Source organism: Oncorhynchus tshawytscha, unplaced genomic scaffold, assembly GCF_018296145.1.
Source record: "Oncorhynchus tshawytscha isolate Ot180627B unplaced genomic scaffold, Otsh_v2.0 Un_contig_1824_pilon_pilon, whole genome shotgun sequence".
Classification (NCBI taxonomy): Eukaryota; Metazoa; Chordata; class Actinopteri; order Salmoniformes; family Salmonidae; genus Oncorhynchus; species Oncorhynchus tshawytscha.
The window spans coordinates 1,499,667-1,520,264 of NW_024609829.1; the positions used below are offsets into that span (position 1 = coordinate 1,499,667).

Below are 20,598 nucleotides of genomic sequence, written 5' to 3' on the forward strand. Positions count from 1 at the left end.
GCCCCTTGTTGACTCTGCCGTGGATTACGAACCTCTGCTTGCCCTCGACCTGCCCTTTTGCCTGACCCTTTGTGATAACAAATATTCTGAGAACCAAAGCACCTTTCTCCTGCATCTGGTTCATATCCTGAGTCGCGATACAGAATCCATGTCTTCCAAAAAGGGTTCTTCAGATCAAACCGGCTCTTGGTATAACCCTATCCCCCCCCCATAAAGAACCCCTTTGGAACCCTTTTCTAAGAGTGTATCATTACAGCCATGGCACTTTATCTTATTGGTGTAAATGTCTTAGGCTTTCTTTTGGCATAATGCACTTCAACGGGTTGGGTAGAAAGTTATTGAATGTAAACATTTGCACCCAAACAAGTTTCAGTTTTTGGAAATAAAATCTTAAACTATAATCTGTAGATCGAATGCCATCTGATTGAGCATGAAATCAACCCACACATTTCTATTTAGCGTAGACATGTTTTTCTACATGCTATAATGTCTTTAATGAAACATTAATATATTTAAATTAATATAGATGTATAATTAACCGTTAATAGTTAATATTGCACGAGTTTAAAACATACACTTATAAATGCAGTCCTTCGATAAAGTGTTTCAGCCTAGGATAAAATAGGCTTGTTTACAAGAAACAAATACATTCAAATTAAGTGGACGTTTAAAATCCCAAAATATTGATATTGGCTTATTTAATGAGGGCACAGTAGTTTTGCCATCGGATTAATTTGTACCACTCATAAACCAATGACGGAAATGGGCGGTCCAACAACACGCGTAAAGCTTCTCCAATGTTGTCATTTTGAGATTGCAGCGCGGTTGTAGACTATTGTTGATGTCAAAGACGCATGTAGAACAAAGTATCGCTGTCTTTTCATTATTTTATTGGTCGTATTAGAGACGGATTTACAGAATCTCTGGAATCATGAGTAAAGTGCAAGGTGGGATGAAATGCGTGAAATATCTTCTTTTTGTTTTCAACTTCATATTCTGGGTAAGTGTTGATCCTACCACCGATACATTTATTCGATCATAAACATGGTTGCATGTGTGCAGAATTTATTGTGATTTATAGTGATTCCTCCTAAATTGCAGATGCTTTTTGCAGCAAATCCATCTCTCACGCTGCTGTAGCTGATTCATTTATATTCTTCTGCCGGTCCGGAGGGAAAGTACATTTCCTCTGTTGTTGTCGGATTTTTATCAACGTAACTCATTTTCATGGACGCATGCTGTTACCAAATATAATCATATTATTTTATTTGGTGGTTGAGATAGAAAGCGCGAGTGTGCGCGCTCTCTCGCACGTTATATTAAATGTTTACAGCAGTATTTCTTCAAAGACATGTTCTCATGGTAACTCCTTTAACCACGACTCACCTCCCTCCATATATAGTTGAAGGATCTTAGTTTGATCACTCTTTTGTTGTTGAGAATTTGCGCATGAGCTTCATGATTTACATACATTTACTGAAAACACGCACTAACACTTGGTTATATTAACAGTATTGCACTTCTCATGTAGCCTACTTTTGTCCATTTTATTGACCAAGCAACTGCACTAATGGACTAAATGTTAAAATCCTGTTGCAACTGCTCGGCATTCGACTGTAATGCGCTACAGACGGTAGGTAGTGCGTACGTCCCAAGTACATCAATGGAGCCAAGTTTTCTGCCATCCAGGACCGAAATACTAGGTGGTGCCACACATCGACTAACCTCTGCCCTCTTTATATAGTGTTATTGTTATTTCATTGTGTTACAATAAAAAGTATTTTTTACTTTAAGTAAATATTTACCAAATAAACTAAATACAATTTCTTGAACTGCTTTGATGGTTATGGGCTTGTAAGTAAGCATCCTGTGGCGGACAGCAATAGCATCGAATAGTCTCCGCGATATGCAAATGTTCGGGGAAGTCAGGAACCAATACACACAGTCAGTCAGGAAAGCAAAGACTGGCATTTTCAAACAGAAATTAGCATCCTGTAGCTCTAACTCAAAAGTTTTGGGACACTGTAAAGTCCATGGAGAACAAGAGCACCTCCCCCCAGCTGCCCACTGCACTGAGGCTAGGTAACACGGTCACCACCGATAAATCCATGATAATCAAACATTTCAATAAGCATTACTCTACGGCTGGCCATGCTTTCGTCCTGGCTACCCCAACCCCGGCCAACAGCTCCGCACACCCCTCAGCTACTTGCCCGAGCCTCCCCAGCTTCTCCTTCACCCAAATCCAGATCGCAGATGTTATGAAAGAGCTGCAAAACCTGGACCTGTACAATTCAGCTGGGCAAGACAATCTGGACCCTCTCTTTCTAAAATTATCCACCGCCATTGTTGCAACCCCTATTACCAGCCTGTTCAACCTCTCTTTTGTACCGTCCGAGATCCCAAAGATTGGAAAGCTGCCGCGGTCATACCCCTCTTCAAACTGTTTTAGACCTATATCCATCCTACCCTGCCTTTCTAAAGTCTTTTGAAAGCCAAGTTAATTAACAGATCACTGACCATTTCGAATCCCACCGTACCTTCTCCGCTGTGCAATCCGGTTTCCGAGCTGGTCATGGGTGCACCTCAGCCATGCTCAAGGTTCTAAACGATATCATAACCGCCATCGATAAAAGACAGTACTGTGCAGCCGTCTTCATCGACCTGGCCAAGGCTTTCGACTCTGTCAATCACCGTATTCTTATCGGCAGACTCAATAGCCTTGGTTTCTCAAATGACTGCCTCGCCTGGTTCACCAACTACTTCTCAGACAGAGTTCAGTGTGTCAAATTGGAGGGCCTGTTGTCCGGACCTCTGGCAGTCTTTATGGGGGTACCACAGGGTTCAATTCTCGGGTCGACTCTTTTCTCTGTATATATCAACGATGTCACTCTTGCTGCAGGTGATTCCCTGATCCACCTCTATGCAGACGACACCATTCTGTATACAATCTGGCCCTTCTTTGCACACTGTGTTAACTAACCTCCAGACCAGCTTCAATGCCATACAACACTCCTTCCGTGGCCTCCAACTGCTCTTAAACGCTAGTAAAACCAAGTGCATGCTTTTCAACCGTTCGCTGCCCTCACCCGCCCGCCCGACTAGCATCACTACTCTGGACGGTTCTGACCTAGAATACGTGGACAACTCCAAATACCTAGGTGTCTGGCTAGACTGTAGACTCTCCTTCCAGACTCACATTAAGCATCTCCAATCCAAAATCAAATCTAGAATCGGCTTTCTATTTCGCAACAAAGCCTCCTTCACTCACGCCGCCAAACTTACCCTAGTAAAACTGACCATCCTACCAATCCTCGACTTGGGCGACGTCATCTACAAAATAGCTTCCAATACTCTACTCAGAAAATTGGATGAAGTCTATCACAGTGCCATCCATTTTGTTACCAAAGCGCCTTATATCACCCACCACTGCGACCTGTATGCTCTAGTTGGCTGACCCTTGCTAGATATTCGTCGCCAGACCCACTGGCTCCAGGTCATCTATAAGTCTATGCTAGGTTAAGGTCCACCTTTTCTCAGCTCACTGGTCACGATAACAACACAAACCCGTAGCACACGCTCCAGCAGGTATATCTCACTGGTCATCCCCAAAGCCAACGCCTCCTTTGGCCGCCTTTCCTTCCAGTTCTCTGCTGCCAGCGACTGGAACGAATTGCAAAAATTGCTGAAGCTGGAGACTTACATTTCCCTCACTAACGTTAAACATCAGCCATCTGAGCAGCTAACCGATCGCTGCAGCTGTACATAGTATATCTGTAAATAGCCCACCCAATCTACCTACCTCATCCCCATATTGTTTTTACTTTGCTGCTCTTTTGCACACCAGTATCACTACTTACACACCATCATCTGCTCATCATAATCTGCTCATCTATCACTCCAGTGTTAATCTGCTAAATTGTAATTACTTTGCTACTATGGCCTATTTATTGCCTTACCTTCTCATGCCATTTGCACACACTGTATATCGACTTTCTTTTTTCTATTGTGTTATTGACTGTACGGTTGTTTATTCCATGTGTAACTCTGCGTTTTTGTCGCTCTGCTTTGCTTTATCTTGGCCAGGTCGCAGTTGTAAATGGGGACTTGTTCTCAACTAGCTTACCTGGTTAAATAAAGGTGAAATAAAAAATAAAAAATGTCACCTGTTGTATTCGGCGCATGTGACTAATACATTTGGATTTGATTATTACATCTGTACCTGAGATTCTGAGGTCACAGTTCTACAGGACTGACTGAACTTCATGTTTAGTGTCAACTCAAAGTGTGAATGAACCTCCACATAAAATGTTATTTAAATATGAATGAAATGGTTTATGTAATTGCACTATTATGACATCTATTACAGCAGTGTACATAGTTTGCTCTAGACTGTTGTGATTTACACTGTAAGACGTTTCTCTAATTTCAACAGTAAACACTGTAGAATGCACAGCAAAATACTGCAAATGTGTTTTACAGCACACTGTAATACTTTTCTGTAATTTCAACACTAAGACACTGTAGAATGCACATTTTACAAAACATTTTACTGTTGAAATTGTCTAAAAACTCTGTGGCACAGCGGTAAGTTAGTTAATAGCCTACAATCAATTGTATTGCATCTTTACGTCATACTTTCCTTGTTTTGCCTTCAAGTTGACTATTTTTCAAAAACGGAATATATGGCATTATTTAGGATGCTTAACACAGAAGCTTATACTATACTAAATAAAATGAATTATTTGAACAACAGGGCAGAATGTTTGGTTTCACATAAAATAATTTTCAAACTAATGCACTTTAAACAGGATTCAACCTCATACCCTGATGTCCCTGAATGTTCCCTACTCAACATTTCTAATCTACCATTCAGGTAAAATGACATGTACAAAATCCTAACTATATATTTTTTAAGTATGTTATCCAGTAAAAGTTGGTGTTTGAAAGCCGCTTAATCGAAGAAAGCACTGGAACCACAGTAAAATCAGTGGGATCTTGCGTTTTTGCAACACAGGGTTTGAAAATGCACGTGATCAAACGAAGCTGATGACGTACTTCTGATAAAGTGATACACACATCCGCACACTGCTTTGAAGTTATGCCTCGATCACACCAACAGTGTCCTTTGCGTTTTGGTACACCGGAAGTACATTATTTTACAATTCAATGCTTTGTGTGCCTTGCAGCATTGCATTGCAGAGGCAGTTGCAGTGCGTTCTGTGTGGTGCACACGTTTGGTTTATCGAACATGCATCAAATTATATGTGTAGATAGCTTGACAGAAATGGTTGCAGAAGGTGAATATTGAACTTTTGTTGCACACATATCCAGATGATGCTGTGTACCATTTAACGCAAAAAAACACTAGGTGTGTTTGAGGCGTTAGCTATTTCAACGCATATTTCAGAGCTCCAGTATTACACGTAACGTCACTCACTAAGAGTGAGTGCATGGTATTGATGTTTCTGACTCGTTAACATATTTTGAGGTGTGTCTTGTAAGAGGCTATATTCGTTGCACCCGTTAGTAAGAAAGCTGTATGAATTTAACTGATATGTTGTAGTGGTTCCCTAACAGTTACATGTATGTATATAGGGGAGAGATCAGAGTAGCAGCAGGTCTTAAACTTTTAATGGTTGAATATTTAACCACGTTCATTTGATCTGTTTTGCCCTGTAATCACAGCCAGTTTGGAAGCCTTTGTTTAGGCCTCTAAAATGGTAAGTGATTTGAAACACATAGTATTCGTTAATGTGCTGAACTTTACAAATGCCTAGCAGCCAACCTGCTTGCTCCAATCCCTTGTAAAATACTGTGGAAAAAATTACGTTCTTACAGTTTATTAGTCACTTTTACAGTATTGTAGTATGTTTCATTACTTTGACATTATAGTAACTTACAGGAAGCTGGCATAAAGTTCTCATCAATATCTCCAGTAATGTATTGGCACTATCCAGAGATCATAAGATATCTTGTTGTAATTATTTTGAAGACCAGTGCATCCTCAACTACAGCAACATTTTCAGTAACTATTACAGAAACGTTTAACTTGCTATGACTATGATTTGTGTGTTTTTTATATTTTTATCAACCTTGGTTGAATGCACCAAATGCAAGTTGCTAAGGGACAAGAGCGCCCGCTAAATGACCAAAATGTACAAATTAAAACTTGTAAATAATACTAGGTAATATGTCACTTAGTAATAACAGTAAGATGTTGTAATTCTAATTTATACTGTAAATGAAATTACTGTAACTGACTTGGTACTGTAAGTTATATTACAGTACACATTTAGGCCAATTGCTGCCAGGAAGTTACTGTAAATTTTACAGGTAATATTTTACAGTGTGTACATATAGCATAAGCCTACTGAACTTCTTACAGAACTGCAGTTTGTTGGTACATTTCCAACATACTGTAGCTACGATGGCCACCCATATTTCCTATCCCCCTCTCTTATACAAGTTGGCACTGTGATGTGACTTTCTTTTTGCTGCGAAGAGTGATGTCACTTTGTCAGACATCAGCCCTTTGTTACCAGTTAAGAGACAAAAAACAGTGGCGTTGTGAGATGAGCCAAAGAGGGCGGGTCATAGTGGACAGGAGAAAGCGTACAGCGTCAGTTTGGGGTACAGTGCCAACGGGCAGCCAATGCCAGTGTGTTACATCACCCATCTGTAGGCCTGTGAGGCTGGCACAGCCTGTGGCTGAGACACTATGGGCTGTCCTGCTCTGAGTTTTAGCTGTAGGCACAGGTCTAGGATCAGCTTACTCTCTGCCTATACTTGCCATTATCATTAGGGGGTTCAAATGCAACACTGACTTTAAGGCAGTGTCTAATCTGGCTGCCCTGCTACATAGTAATCTGAAGGCCAAAGTCCCGAGAGGTTAAAGACAGATGAGATATGTCTTTTTTATTATTACAACATAACACTATTAGTTGTCCACTTGTAATCCTTAAGGGGGGGGTTGTAGTAAGCTAACATATGGAATTGCCTGAAGATGGTTATATCAAGGATCATTTAGCCATTTTATTTGGAATTTTAAGACTCCTTTAATTATAAAAAAAAATATATACATTTTTTATTGATGAAACATTGAATATGGCCTTACTTCTATTAGTCCATAGAACACACATTGAATACCAGGTTCATACAGTTGAAGTTGGAGGTTTACATACACCTTAGCCAAATACATTTAAACTCAATTTTTCACAATTCCTGACATTTAATCCTAGTAAACATTCCCTGTATTAGGTCAGTTAGGATCACCACTTTATTTTAAGAATGTGAAATGTCAGAATAATAGTATTTATTTCAGCTTTTATTTATTTAATTACATTCCCAGTGGGTCAGAAGTTTACATACACTCAATTCGTATTTGGTAGCATTGCCTTTAAATTGTTTAACATGGGGCAAATATTTCAGGTAGCCTTCCACAAGCTTCCCACAATAAGTTGGGTGAATTTTGTCCCACTCCTCCTGACAGCTGGTGTAACTGAGTCAGGTTTGCTCACAAACACTTTTTCAGTCCTGCCAACAAATGTTCTATATGATTGAGGTCAGGGCTTTGTGATGGCCACTCCAATACCTTTACTTTGTTGTCCCTAAGCCATTTTCCCACAACTTTGGAAGTATGCTTGGGGTCATTGTCCATTTGGAAGATCCATTTTCGACCAAGCTTTAACTTCCTGACTGATGTCTTTAGATGTTGCTTCAATATATCCACATAAATGTCCTTCCTCATGATGCCATCTATTTTGTGAAGTGCACCAGTTCCTCCTGCAGCAAAGCACCCCCACAACATGATGCTGCCACACCCATGCTTCACGGTTGGGATGGTGTTCTTCGGCTTGCAAGCATCCCCCTTATTCCTCCAAACATAACGATGGTCATTATGGCCAAACAGTTATATTTTTGTTTCATCAGACCAGAGGACATTTCTCCAAAAAGTACGATCTTTGTCCCCATGTGCAGTTGCAAACCGTAGTCTGGCTTTTTAAAATTGTGGTTTTGGAGCAGTGGCTTCTTCCTTGCTGAACGGCCTTTCAGGTTATGTCGATATAGGACTCGTTTTACTGTGGATATACAGTGGGACAAAAAAGTATTTAGTCAGCCACCAATTGTGCAAGTTCTCCCACTTAAAAAGATGAGAGAGGCCTGTAATTTTCATCATAGGTACACTTTGACAGACAAAATGAGAAAAAAAAATATCCAGAAAATCACATTGTAGGATATTTAATGAATTTATTTGCAAATTATGGTGGAAAATAAGTATTTGGTCACCTACAAACAAGCAAGATTTCTGGCTCTCACAGACCTGTAACTTCTTCTTTAAGAGGCTCCTCTATCCTCCACTCGTTACCTGTATTAATGGCACCTGTTTGAACTTGTTATCAGTATAAAAGACATATGTCCACAACCTCAAACATTCACACTCCAAACCCCACTATGGCCAAGACCAAAGAGCTGTCAAAGGACACCAGAAACAAAATTGTAGACCTGCACCAGGCTGGGAAGACTGAATCTGCAATAGGTAAGCAGCTTGGTTTGAAGAAATCAACTGTGGGAGCAATTATTAGGAAATGGAAGTTATACAAGACCACTGATAATCTCCCTCAATCTGGGGCTCCACGCAAGAACTCACCCCGTGGGGTCAAAATGATCACAAGAACAGTGAGCAAAAATCCCAGAATGACACGGGGTGACCTAGTGAATGACCTGCAGAACGCTGGGACCAAAGTAACAAAGCCTACCATCAGTAACACACTACGCCGCCAGGGACTCAAATCCTGCAGTGCCAGACGTGTCCCCCTGCGTAAGCCAGTACATGTCCAGGCCCTTCTGAAGTTTGCTAGAGAGCATTTGGATGATCCAGAAGAAGATTGGGAGAATGTCATATGGTCAGATGAAACCAAAATATAACTTTTTGGTAAAAACTCAACTCGTCGTGTTTGGAGAACAAAGAATGCTGAGTTGCATCCAAAGAACACCATACCTACTCTGAAGCATGGGGGTGGAAACATCATGCTTTGGGGCTGTTTTTCTGCAAAGGGACCAGGACGACTGATCGTGTAAAGGAAAGAATGAATGGGGCCATGTATCGTGAGATTTTGAGTGAAAACCTCCTTCCATCGGCAAGGGCATTGAAGATGAAACGTGGCTGGGTCTTTCAGCATGACAATGATCCCATACACACCACCCGGGCAACGAAGGAGTGGCTTCGTAAGAAGCATTTCAAGGTCCTGGAGTGGCCTAGCCAGTCTCCAGATCTCAAGCCCATAGAACATCTTTGGAGGGAGTTGAAAGTCCGTGTTGCCGAGCAACAGCCCCAAAACATCACTGCTCTAGAGGAGATCTGCATGGAGGAATGGGCCAAAATACCAGCAACCGTGTGTGAAAACCTTGTGAAGACTTACAGAAAACGTTTGACCTCTGTCATTGCCAACAAAGGGTATATAACAAAGTATTGACAAACTTTTGTTATTGACCAAATACTTATTTTCCACCATAATTTGCAAAAAAATTCATTAAAAATCCTACAATGTGATTTTCTGGATTTTTTTTTCTAATTTTGTCTGTCATAGTTGAAGTGTACCTGTGATGCAAATTACAGGCCTCTCTCATCTTTTGAAGTGGGAGAACTTGCACAATTGGTGGCTGACTAAATACTTTTTTGCCCCACTGTAGATACTTTTGTACCTGTTTCCTCCAGCATCATCACAAGATCCTTTGCTGTTGTTCTGGAATTGATTTGCACTTTTCGCACGGAAGTATGTTAATCTCTAGGAGACAGAACGCATCTCATTCCTGAGCGTTATGATGGCTGCGTGGTCCCATGGTGTTCATACTTGCATACTATTGTTTGTACAGATGAACGTGGTACCTTCAGGCATTTGGAAATTGCTCCCAAGGATGAACCAGACTTGTGGAGGTCTAAAATAAAAGTTTGAAGGTAGGCCTTGAAATACATCCACAGGTACACCTCCAATTGACTCAAATGATGTCAATTAGCCTATCGGATGGTTCTAAAGCCATGGCATCAATTTCTTTAATTTTCCAAGGTGTTTAAAGGCACAGTCAACTTAGTGTATGTACACTTCTGACCCACTGGAATTGTAATACAGTGAATTATAAGTGAAATAATCTGTCAGTAAACAATTTTTTGAAAAATTACTTGCGTCATGCACAAAGTAGATGTCCTAGCTGACTTGCCAAAACTATAGTTAACAAGACATTTGTTGAGTGGTTGAAAAACGAGTTTTAATGACTCCAACTTAAGTGTATGTAAACTTCCGACTTCTGTCCTATTTCTGAGAGATCAGGAAATTAGTCATACATTTTTACCCATATTTATCTCGTTTTTTTGGCACTAAACTATTTTCAATAATTGTTACTTCCAAAAATTATTTTAGCTGGTACCGAGCTATCTTCAGACGAATCTTGTGAGGCTTGTGGGTGTCTTAGAGCAAAACAGAGGGGTCATATTAGTGTGTAGCCAAACTGTTTGGATGCTACAGACAGAAGTTGGCAGATCGGCGGTCCGGTGCCGCTTGTGGGGGTCATAGAGCATAACAGAACACCCTCGTGAGAGTCTCATCTTTCCATATAGGTGTCATATTTGTTATTTTGGATTGCTACAGACAGATTTTCGGGATGTCTCATGGTCTGACAAACACCACTGTAGCTTGGCCACCTTCCACTGCAGATGCGGAAGGCCGCCATTGGCGGAAGCGGTGGATTGAGACGCAGCCCATGCAAAAAAACTGATATCTCTAGCTTAAACTGACGGCTTTTGATGGGGATGTTTTTATTATGCTAATTAGATTTCAGCAGTGGCGCCGACATCGACACTAGGACACCTCGGACACAAGGGCTAGTTAGTTGTGAAGTCAATAATTTGATACTGAATGTTCATTGAAACAGCCTTTTTGACAGTCATTGTGGTTTTCAGAGTAAAGCATTTTACTGAACAGTATCTGCCCAAGAATATCTGCCCAGGCCTCTACAAAAAGCCAGATGGTACATGTGACAAAGTCACATGGAGTCATGGGTGACACCACCTTGTGTTACTGGGTTTCAATCAATGGGTTATTCTATTTAAGCTCTCATGGGGACCAATGCTGTGCAGTGTCCTGATCTGTTCTCAAGGTCAGGTCAAGACTAGACAACGTTCATAGACACTAGACGGTCTGTACAGTATCTCACATCTGTAGTATGCAACATGAAGCTTTAAAAAAAAGGTCAAGGTTTGTGATGACAAAATACACATTTGAGTAGACTAAACATTAGTGTGCAAGATGTGTTGATTGATTACTGTGTTGCGTTGTTGTTCAGTGAATGTTCCCTGAATGTTGAGGATTTATTTATTTAATGTATGTGCATGCTTTATCTTTTCTGCTCCCCAGCTGTGTGGCTCGTTGGTGTTGGCAGTGGGGTTATGGCTGATGTTTGACCCAAAGACAGACCAGCTCCTGAATGAAGAGGGAGCCCCCGAGACCTTCTTCATAGGTGAGTCCACAGTTAGACCAGGACCCTAGACCGGCTGAACACCTTCCCCACTGGTTCTGTTGGAATTATTGTACTGTACTTAGTTACCATGGTCAGTATTGCACAACGTAGCCATAGCAAAGTGTTTTGCACATATCCTAGTACTGAACATGGCCCAGCCACCTACAACGTTTACTTAGGTAGGAATACGTTTGAAGTACAGTATTTAATGGGTGGGTATCTTTTAGAGGTCGACCGATTAATCGGAATGGCCGATTTAATTGGGGCCGATTTCAAGTTTTCATAACAATCGGTAATTATTATATTTTTTTTTACACCTTTATTTCATCTTTATTTAACTAGGCAAGTCAGTTAAGAACACATTCTTATTTTCAATGACTGCCTAGGAATGGTGGGTTACTGCCTTGTTCAGGGACAGAACGACAGATTTGTACCTTTTCAGCTTAGGGATTCAATCTTGCAACCATACGGTTAACTAGTCCAACGCTCTAACCACCTGCCTCACGAGCAGCCCACCTGTTACGCGAATGCAGTAAGAAGCCAAGGTAAGTTGCTAGCTAGCATTAAACTTAATCAATCATAATCACCAGTTATAACTACACATGGTTGATGATATTACTAGTTTATCTAGCGTGTCCTGCGTTGCATATAATCGATGCAGTGGGCATTCGCAAAAAAGGACTGTCGTTGCTCCAACGTGTACAGGCTCCAGCAGCAGGCTCGTAAGCATTCATTCAAACAGCAGCTCTGCTGTTTATGACTTCAAGCCTATCAACTCCCGAGATTAGGCTGGTGTAACGATGTGATGTGAAATGGCTAGCTAGTTAGCGGGGTAAGCGCTAATAGCGTTTCAAACGTCACACGCTCTGAGACTTGGAGTAGTTGTTCCCCTTGCTCTGCATGGGTAACGCTGCTTCGAGGGTGGCTGTTGTCGTTGTGTTCCTGGTTCGAGCCCAGGTAGGAGCGAGGAGAGTTACGGAAGCTATACTGTTACACTGGCAATACTAAAGTGCCTATAAGAACATCCAATAGTCAAAGGTATATGAAATACAGATGGTATAGAGAGAAATAGTCCTATAATTCCTATAATAACTACAACCTAAAACTTCTGGGAATATTGAGGACTCATGTTAAAAGGAACCACCAGCTTTCATATGTTCTCATGTTCTGAGCAAGGAACTTAAACGTTAGCTTTCTTACATGGCACATATTGCACTTTTACTTTCTTCTCCAACACTTTGTTTTTGCATTATTTAAAACAAATTGAACATGTTTCATTATTTATTTGAGGCTAAATTGATTTTATTGATGTATTATATTAAGTTAAAATAAGTGTTCATTCAGTATTGTTGTAATTGTCATTATTACAAATACATTTTAAAAATCGGCCGATTAATCGGTATCGGCTTTTTTTGTCCTCCAATAATTGGCATCGGCGTTGAAAAATCATAATTGGTCGACCTCTAGTATCTTTGTGTTTGTTGGAGCATTTCCCATCAATCTAACCTGTTCTTGTTTCTGTCCCATAGGAACATATACGCTATGACAGGAACCTTGAATTTTTTAAAATTGATTATTCTAAAATTAAAGTTACACTAAATCGCCTGCGGTCATACCCTCGTAGAACAAAATAATAGGTTGATTTCTGCAACAACAGACACATATTCTCCACAAAAGCTTGTTGAAGAGAAAGTGCATGGAGGGGCATTTTCCTGAGCGTCCGGTTAAATGCAAACTACACTTAAAATAACATTTTATTCACACATTGCCTGCCCCATGTCGTGGCACAATCTATATTAGCCATTGTATACTGTATGTATTCAAAGACTCTGTCTTGTGTTTCAAGTGACCTCTCAACATTCATTATTAAGTATCGGTGTTCCGTATAATATCCTGGTCTCCTACATGGACATGAATAGAATGCAGCCTATTCTTGTTACTTCAAATTTAGAGTGTAACCTAAAATGGTGACTCACTTTACCAACTCTTCAGCATGCCTTCACCCAGTTGGCTGCTGCCCTCAGGGTGCTGTAGCTCATTGGGTGGCCTCTGAGGCAACTGTCTCCTAGCGACCGCCACTCCCATCAGCCAGAGAGTAATGATATCATCAAAAACTGCATAATTCATTGCACATTGTGATACCGACATCTGATGCCAGCGTTTTCTATTAAATCCTAGTTAAATGCAGTAAAAGAAGAGTAAAAAAGAAGAGCTGGGTACATACCCAAGCCTTTTGGGTTGGTGTGTCATCACTGATGGGATGATGTATGCAATGTAGCTGGCTATGATGACACCATAACTTCATGTGCGACCGGCTCACAGTAAAAAAAGCAAAGCCCCATAAAGCATCAGATGACAGCTTCGATTAGTAATGAAATGGTAGCAATAGAACAGCAGCAACAGGAATCATAAACCAAACTCAAAATCGTATCCAATAAGGCTTTCTGTATTTGTTGTGGCCAACAATACACGCATAGCCTCGTATTCGGATCCATTTTGAGTTCACATTTTAACGTGGAGACATTACAAACGTCTGGGCAGAAACATAGCACTAAGATTGATCATGTTTTGTCATAGTCCAAGGGAGCCTTGGATACAAGATAAATATTATATTGGGCAGCATAAGAACAATGTGTGAGGGAAAGGTTACCTTTTTGCAGTTGCACTGAAGACAAGACTAATTAGACAGGGATATCATAGAGGGACAAGGAGGCAGCATTCCCTACAGATGATTCACTTTCCATTCTGTCACCTCTGTGCCTCTGTGTCTGTGTAAGCTGAGCCAAGCCTATGGGGAGCAGTGTACTTACAGTGCTCGTCAATTTGCACACTGAATGCTCAAAGATTTTGCATTGCCCATTGATAACCTCCACCAATGTTGGGGCAGCACAGAAATGCAAATGCTTAGATATCGCAGACACTGAAAAGGAGCTGTACATGTGTTTGGATTGGAGGGCTCTCTTCTCAATATCGCCAGCTTTGCTTGTGTAAAGGAAGGCGCCTGTCTTGTCTCATGATGTTTTCCATCGTGTAAAGCAGGAGATCAGTTATGAGCTTAGCCAAGCCCTCTTCTTTCCAGTTTCCTCTCCCAGCCAGAGTGCAGCCACAGTGGACCGCTTCGCCTCACCTCCTATCTATTGTTCTTAAACAACGAAAACAACCTCAGCGCACCACGGGTCCCCATGTGGTTTAATTAGGCAGCTGTAGCAGTTCCTGCCTGTGTCGTCGATTTTAAGCCAAACACTGAGCATGGGGACTTCCCAGGTGTACCATTACTCTACCTTATCATCGTCTAAGTGTCGCACTGTTTCACTGTCTCTGGGAAGGGCTGGTCGTGAAGGCTGGGCTGAGGGGGCATGGGGGAGCATCACAGGGGAGATGAGATGACACCATCCCAGCCGCAGTGCTGTGGTGACCGTGACACTAGTCTCAGAGCAGATGCTACCCCAGCAGTCTTTGTTAGGCCTGCCCTGCGATGATGGTCTCTCTTCCTGCTCCTTGTATTGAGAGGGTTATTGTTGCTCAGGCAGGGGTGGAGTAGCTAATGAGGACATCCACAGGCCTCTGAAAATATGAGCATTGTGTTGATGAGACAGATTACAGAGACATATACTGCTGCAAATTCAGCAAAGTGGAACATTGGGTTACCTTAGCAACACGTTGCTATCCAGGGTGTGCAAAATATATTCAAACCAACCGAGAGTAACTTTGAATAATGTGCAATGAGCACTTTGAAGTGGGAAAGTACTTTGTTTTAATGATGAGACTTTTCACCACTTTTCCCTCTGTGACTCATTTGAACTTACAGTTCATAAAGTCAGCATGAAGATAGTATTACATACTGGATACTCCCAACACTTGACTTTGTAGTTAGATTGTGTTGCTGCATGGTAGAATCCATGTCTAACACTCTTGCCTAATGCTGCCACCCTCTGTTGATTCACTGCTCTCTCTCGCTCTCTGTCTCTCTCTCTCTCTGTGTCTCTCTCTCTCTCTCTCTCTCTCTCTCAGCCGTGTACATCCTGATTGGTGCAGGTGGGGTCATGATGCTGGTGGGATTCTTTGGTTGCTGTGGAGCTGTGAAGGAGTCACAGTGTCTCCTTGCGTCGGTGGGTAATTGGTGGGAGATTTACCTTAGGTGCCTAGCCTTAGGTTGTCTCTTTAGCCTAAGGTCATTCATGTACTGTACATGTTAGATAATAACCTGTTCCACCTCTTGTGCCATCATCATGATTTGTAATTACATAGTATCCTTTTTGAAGTTCACTGTTAAGTGGAATGGAATATTAATGGCGTGCCAAAACATCTTGATTGAAATCAAGACTTCTCTTATACAGCGCTGAGTGTCTACACATGCCTTGCATTACATCTAAAAAGGTGTTACAATTTTTTTTTATCCTACCAATCTACACAACCAACTTACTTAAAAAAAAAAATGAATGACAACTATAGAACATTTTTTTTATTTTTATGGAAATGTCTTGATATGTCTTCACACCCCAGAGGTAATACTTGGTGGAAGCACCTTTGGCAGCCATCACAGCTGTGAATTAGATTTTGAATAAGATTCTACCAACGTTGGACAACTCTTATAGCAACAGTATCCATTGGTTTTGTCAAAATTGTTCAAGATCAGTACATTTAGTTGGGAATCATTGAAGGACAGCAATATTCAAACCTTGCCTCTGATTTTTAAGCAAATTTGAGTCCGAACTGAGACCAGACAACTCAAGAACAATCAACACCTATTGGAAAGCCGTTCTGGTATCTCTTTGGCCTTCACATGTGTGTAATTGTTCTGCTGAAAAATACAACTTTATCCAGAGTTAGTTTTTTTATTATTATTTTTTTAACTTTTACCTTGGCTTTGCTCCTTTGATATTTCTATTGACCCTGACACTCCCCAGTTCCTGCCGATACATGATGCTGCCACCACAAGACTTTAATTTTGAATTCACTTTGAAAATTTGTCAGTTGTGGAGATCAGTTTAAAAAAAATATATATATATATATATATTTGTTTTTAATATTTAAATTTAAGGCAACAAAATGTGAAGATTATGCTAGGGGTGTGTAGACTTTCACTAGCGACTGTATTAGCATACTGTAGGCCCTGACCTTTAGCTGACCATATGTCCTGACCAGGGAAATCTCCTGGCCAAATGTACAGGATACTCTGTGAATTAACATACCACTGCCCTCTCTGTTTTGCAGTTCTTTGCCTGCCTTCTTGTAATCTTTGGTGCAGAGGTTTCTGCAGGTGTGTTTGGATTCATGAGCAAAGACAAGGTATATCCACTTTAATCAATGTTCCGATATTTAATTAAACGTGAATTAAAGACAACCACTTATTTATACTGCAATCTCGATCTCTTACTTATTTGAATTACTGATTCATCCTTAATCTATGTTTTAGATCATCGAAGACGTTCAACAATTCTATAGTGAATCTATTTCAGAGAATTCTGAAAATTCCAACGGCACTACTGTAGCTGAAATGTACCACAATGTTGTGAGTTAAACTACATTTTATTTTTGCTCTCATATGTTCATGATCATGTGTCAGTGTTGTCCATTTCTATGTTTTGATATACAATATTTATTTTTGACATCCTATGTTTTTTTTGTTGCCGTAGCTGAATTGCTGTGGTGTCTCCATGCCTTCGCCTTTGTGTCCTGATGCTGATGAAGACACAAAGGTACAACTCTGATAGAGGCCTCTAGTGGCCAAAAGGCCATATTAATATGGGCAGCGACATTGAGGGCTTCCACCATTTTAATTTAGTCAACTGGGTTGGACTTCCAACTTCATTGGCTAATCCCTCCTGGTGACCCTGTTGGAGTCGTGTCCGACCGGGTCATCAAGGAGGGATCAGCCAATCGTGTAGAAAAAGTGACTACATCAAAATGGAGGTTGCCTCAATGGCGCTGCTGGGTCATTCATACTATGCAGTGACTTTTGGACCTCATAACTTTAGGGGACTTTTCAAAATTATTATATCAGAAAAGGGACATCTTTGACTTTCAGAAAAACATATTGGTCCATCTCAGGCACTTCATTTTTATTTTGGTGCATTTTCCAACCTGTTAGGTGCATACATTTGGAGCCTAAATTAGCCAAAGCTCTGTCAGTGAGCAAGATTGAACTAGCATAATGGAAATACCTAGTCAATTGTACAACTGACTGCCTTCAACTGAAATGTGTCTTCCGCATTTAACCGAACCTCTGAATCAGAGAGGTTACGGGGAGGGGGGGGGGCTGACTTAATCGACATCCACGTCTTCGGCGCCTGGGGAACAGTGGGTTAACTGCCTTGCTCAGGGGCAGAACGGCAGATTTTTACCTTGCCAGCTCGGGATTCAGTCAAGCAACCTTTTGGTTACTGTCCCAATGCTCTAACCACTAGGCTACCTGCTGAGCACTTGAACAGGATTTTAATTTCTCTATCAAACATAGTGTTTTAGAAATGTGGAAAATTTTCTCAAAAATATAGCCTAATAGGGTGGAAATGTATGAGTGGGACATACAGACTAACAACATGAAACATAGTGTTTATATTTAATTGAGCTTTTCACCATTGTTTTACCACCAAAGAAATTATGACACTTCCTGAATGTGGTGTAATTGTAGGAAGAGGGTGTTTTCTTAAACTGAGAATTTCAACAAATTAACAGGATAGAAAGTGATATCAGGAACACAAAGAAAATCTTAAATAAAATAATAATACATACAATAATCATGAAAAAACGTTATTGATAAGAGAGAATTTAACTAGAACTATAAAATAATGAAGGATTTTACATTTTTTTTACATTTTTTATGACTTGTGATTTCTCGTGGAAGTTGCTGAATAACAACCGGGGACATGGCAAAAACTCCTACATCCATTGAATAAAAGTATTAAAAAGTTATTCAATTCCCTTTCAAGAACCATATTTTTGTGTATTTAAAGCCTTTTGGAATCCACATTTTACACTAAATAAGAAGTGATATTTCCTAGGGACAGTAAAGACACCGCATTTCCTGGGGACAGAAGAGGCACCCTTCCCATGCTTTCACGCTATAAGATGCAAAGATGAATACTCTTATGTTGAAACGAAAATTGTTTTACCATAGGCCTACTGATTTTTGTTGTTGTTAGTCACATTACAAACTAAAAAAATCTAGTTTTATAAGCGAGTTATAGTACAGTGGTGCCATTAACTGTGCTTAGAGCATATGGTTAATATACCCTTAATGTGCACTTATTGTTTTGTAAGAAAGTAAATAAAGGTATTGTAAGTGACATGATCCTATATCTATATGTTTCCAGGACTGTCTGAATGCAATAATGGTCTTTTTCAATGAAAAGCTCTACATTATCGGATATGTGGGGATTGGTGTAGCAGGAGTAATGGTAAGGATCTTACTGACACTCGGGCACAAATTACATGTTACATATGATTATTTACAATATTTTACACAGTATACTGCAAAAAAAACTGTATTACAAGCATATAGCCTACAGATGTTTTTTTTGCTCTCTCCTCAGGTCATTGGTATGATCTTCAGTATGGTCCTCTGCTGTGCAATTCGGAACAACAGGGAGGTGATATAGACAGGCCTCGTATCTCTACCCCTCCCACCCTGCAGCCCCACCAGCCCTTTTGTAATCGCCATGCCTGAATGAGGCGACATCACATCTGGGGGAGCCTTTTTAAAATCTTTTTTTTAAAACACAGACCATACAAGTCCATGGGGTCAATTTGGTGGTGTGGGTGTGATATCACACCCGAAATATCACCAGGATTTCCCCATCCCCTAGACAGTGGCCAGCACTGTGTGGAGCCAATGGGACCAGGCCATCCCTCTTTCCTCTGGCATCTCTGTTAACTAAATATCTGGTCCCTCTGCGCTTCTCTCCAAGCGCAACATGGCTCAGGATTTGGCAGTACACTGAGACATTCTCCATTTTCCCCCTCTAACACCGCTAGCATTCCATGTACGTGTAACGTCTTCCTTTTTTTGACGAAAGAAATGTGATTGGCAGAGGAGCATTGCTGTAAATACAAACTCCCTTTTTTTGTGTGTGCTTTTAAAAAACGTATTGATCCAATGTCTTTGGTAACCTCAGCTTAAAAGGGCAATCAGCAGTTGAAACAAAGTGTGTTACCAACCCGTTTTGGTAAAAAGCTGAGGGATGGGGCTGTAACCACTCTCAAATGAATAGACAGAGCTATGGATGCAAGGACTGACCATTCATGATAGAAAAATTAGTTTTAACCATGTCTTGAGGCCATATGTTTGTTTACATTTACAAACATTGGAGTAAAACAAGCATTTATGGGGGTTCTGGCTGGGTACAAGAGTTGAACTAAACCCATGAGGCGTTAATACGGCATATTCTTCAAGTATCAATGCGTACATATTAACTTAAGTCCAAGAATGGATGTAGGAAATGCAGGTTTCCCATTTTAAGGGTTAATTGCATGTACAGGGCTACTGTAGTCACCCATCATCTGCTTGTTAAAGTTGTCAGTCAGTAACAACTCCAGTCTTGGGAGTTTTCCATAACTGTTGTTGGGACTTGCAGCATACATTTCGCATCTTTGTACAGACAAGCCCAAGCGACCGGTCCTCACACAACTGCATATTTCACTTGAACAACCTGTATGGTTTTTGCCTTCCATTAGCAAAGTGGTGCTCTGCTAAGAAGTATCCCCTGCATTTTTATGAGCTGGGAGTGTGGGCCTACAATCCAAAAAGAGCCTGTTTCAACTTGACTGGCATTCTGAAATAACAATTGTCAGTGTTCTGGGTCGGGGAAGCAGCTACATTTTATGAAGTACTGTCATTCTGTAAATGTCTAACCTTCTGAAGTCTAGATGATACATGTATTTAGCATTGTGCCGAGTGATCTCTATTAGAGCATGCAATGTGTGAACTGTTACAGTGAGTTAGTGTACATTGTGTGAATTCTTGTGGATGTTAAGATTGTGTGCGCACACCGGCTGTGTTGTAGAATCCAGTTTATGCTAATAATGCATGTCCATTTAGTAGCCGTTTAATTGCCTGTAAAAATAAAACAGTAATGGGAGCAAGTT

General features: G+C 40.7%; 1 protein-coding gene across 1 annotated transcript; it reads left to right on the forward strand.

Moving 5' to 3' along the window:
• The first annotated feature begins 778 nt into the window (after nucleotides 1-778).
• Nucleotides 779-20,591, forward strand: tspan2a (tetraspanin 2a). The gene is made up of 8 exons (XM_024426543.2): nucleotides 779-1,000; nucleotides 11,412-11,514; nucleotides 15,526-15,623; nucleotides 16,729-16,803; nucleotides 16,931-17,026; nucleotides 17,151-17,213; nucleotides 18,828-18,911; nucleotides 19,047-20,591. The coding sequence occupies exons 1-8, from the start codon at nucleotides 932-934 to the stop codon at nucleotides 19,110-19,112; spliced, it is 654 nt and encodes a 217-aa protein (XP_024282311.1). The 5' UTR covers nucleotides 779-931; the 3' UTR covers nucleotides 19,113-20,591.
• Nucleotides 20,592-20,598: the final 7 nt, after the last annotated feature.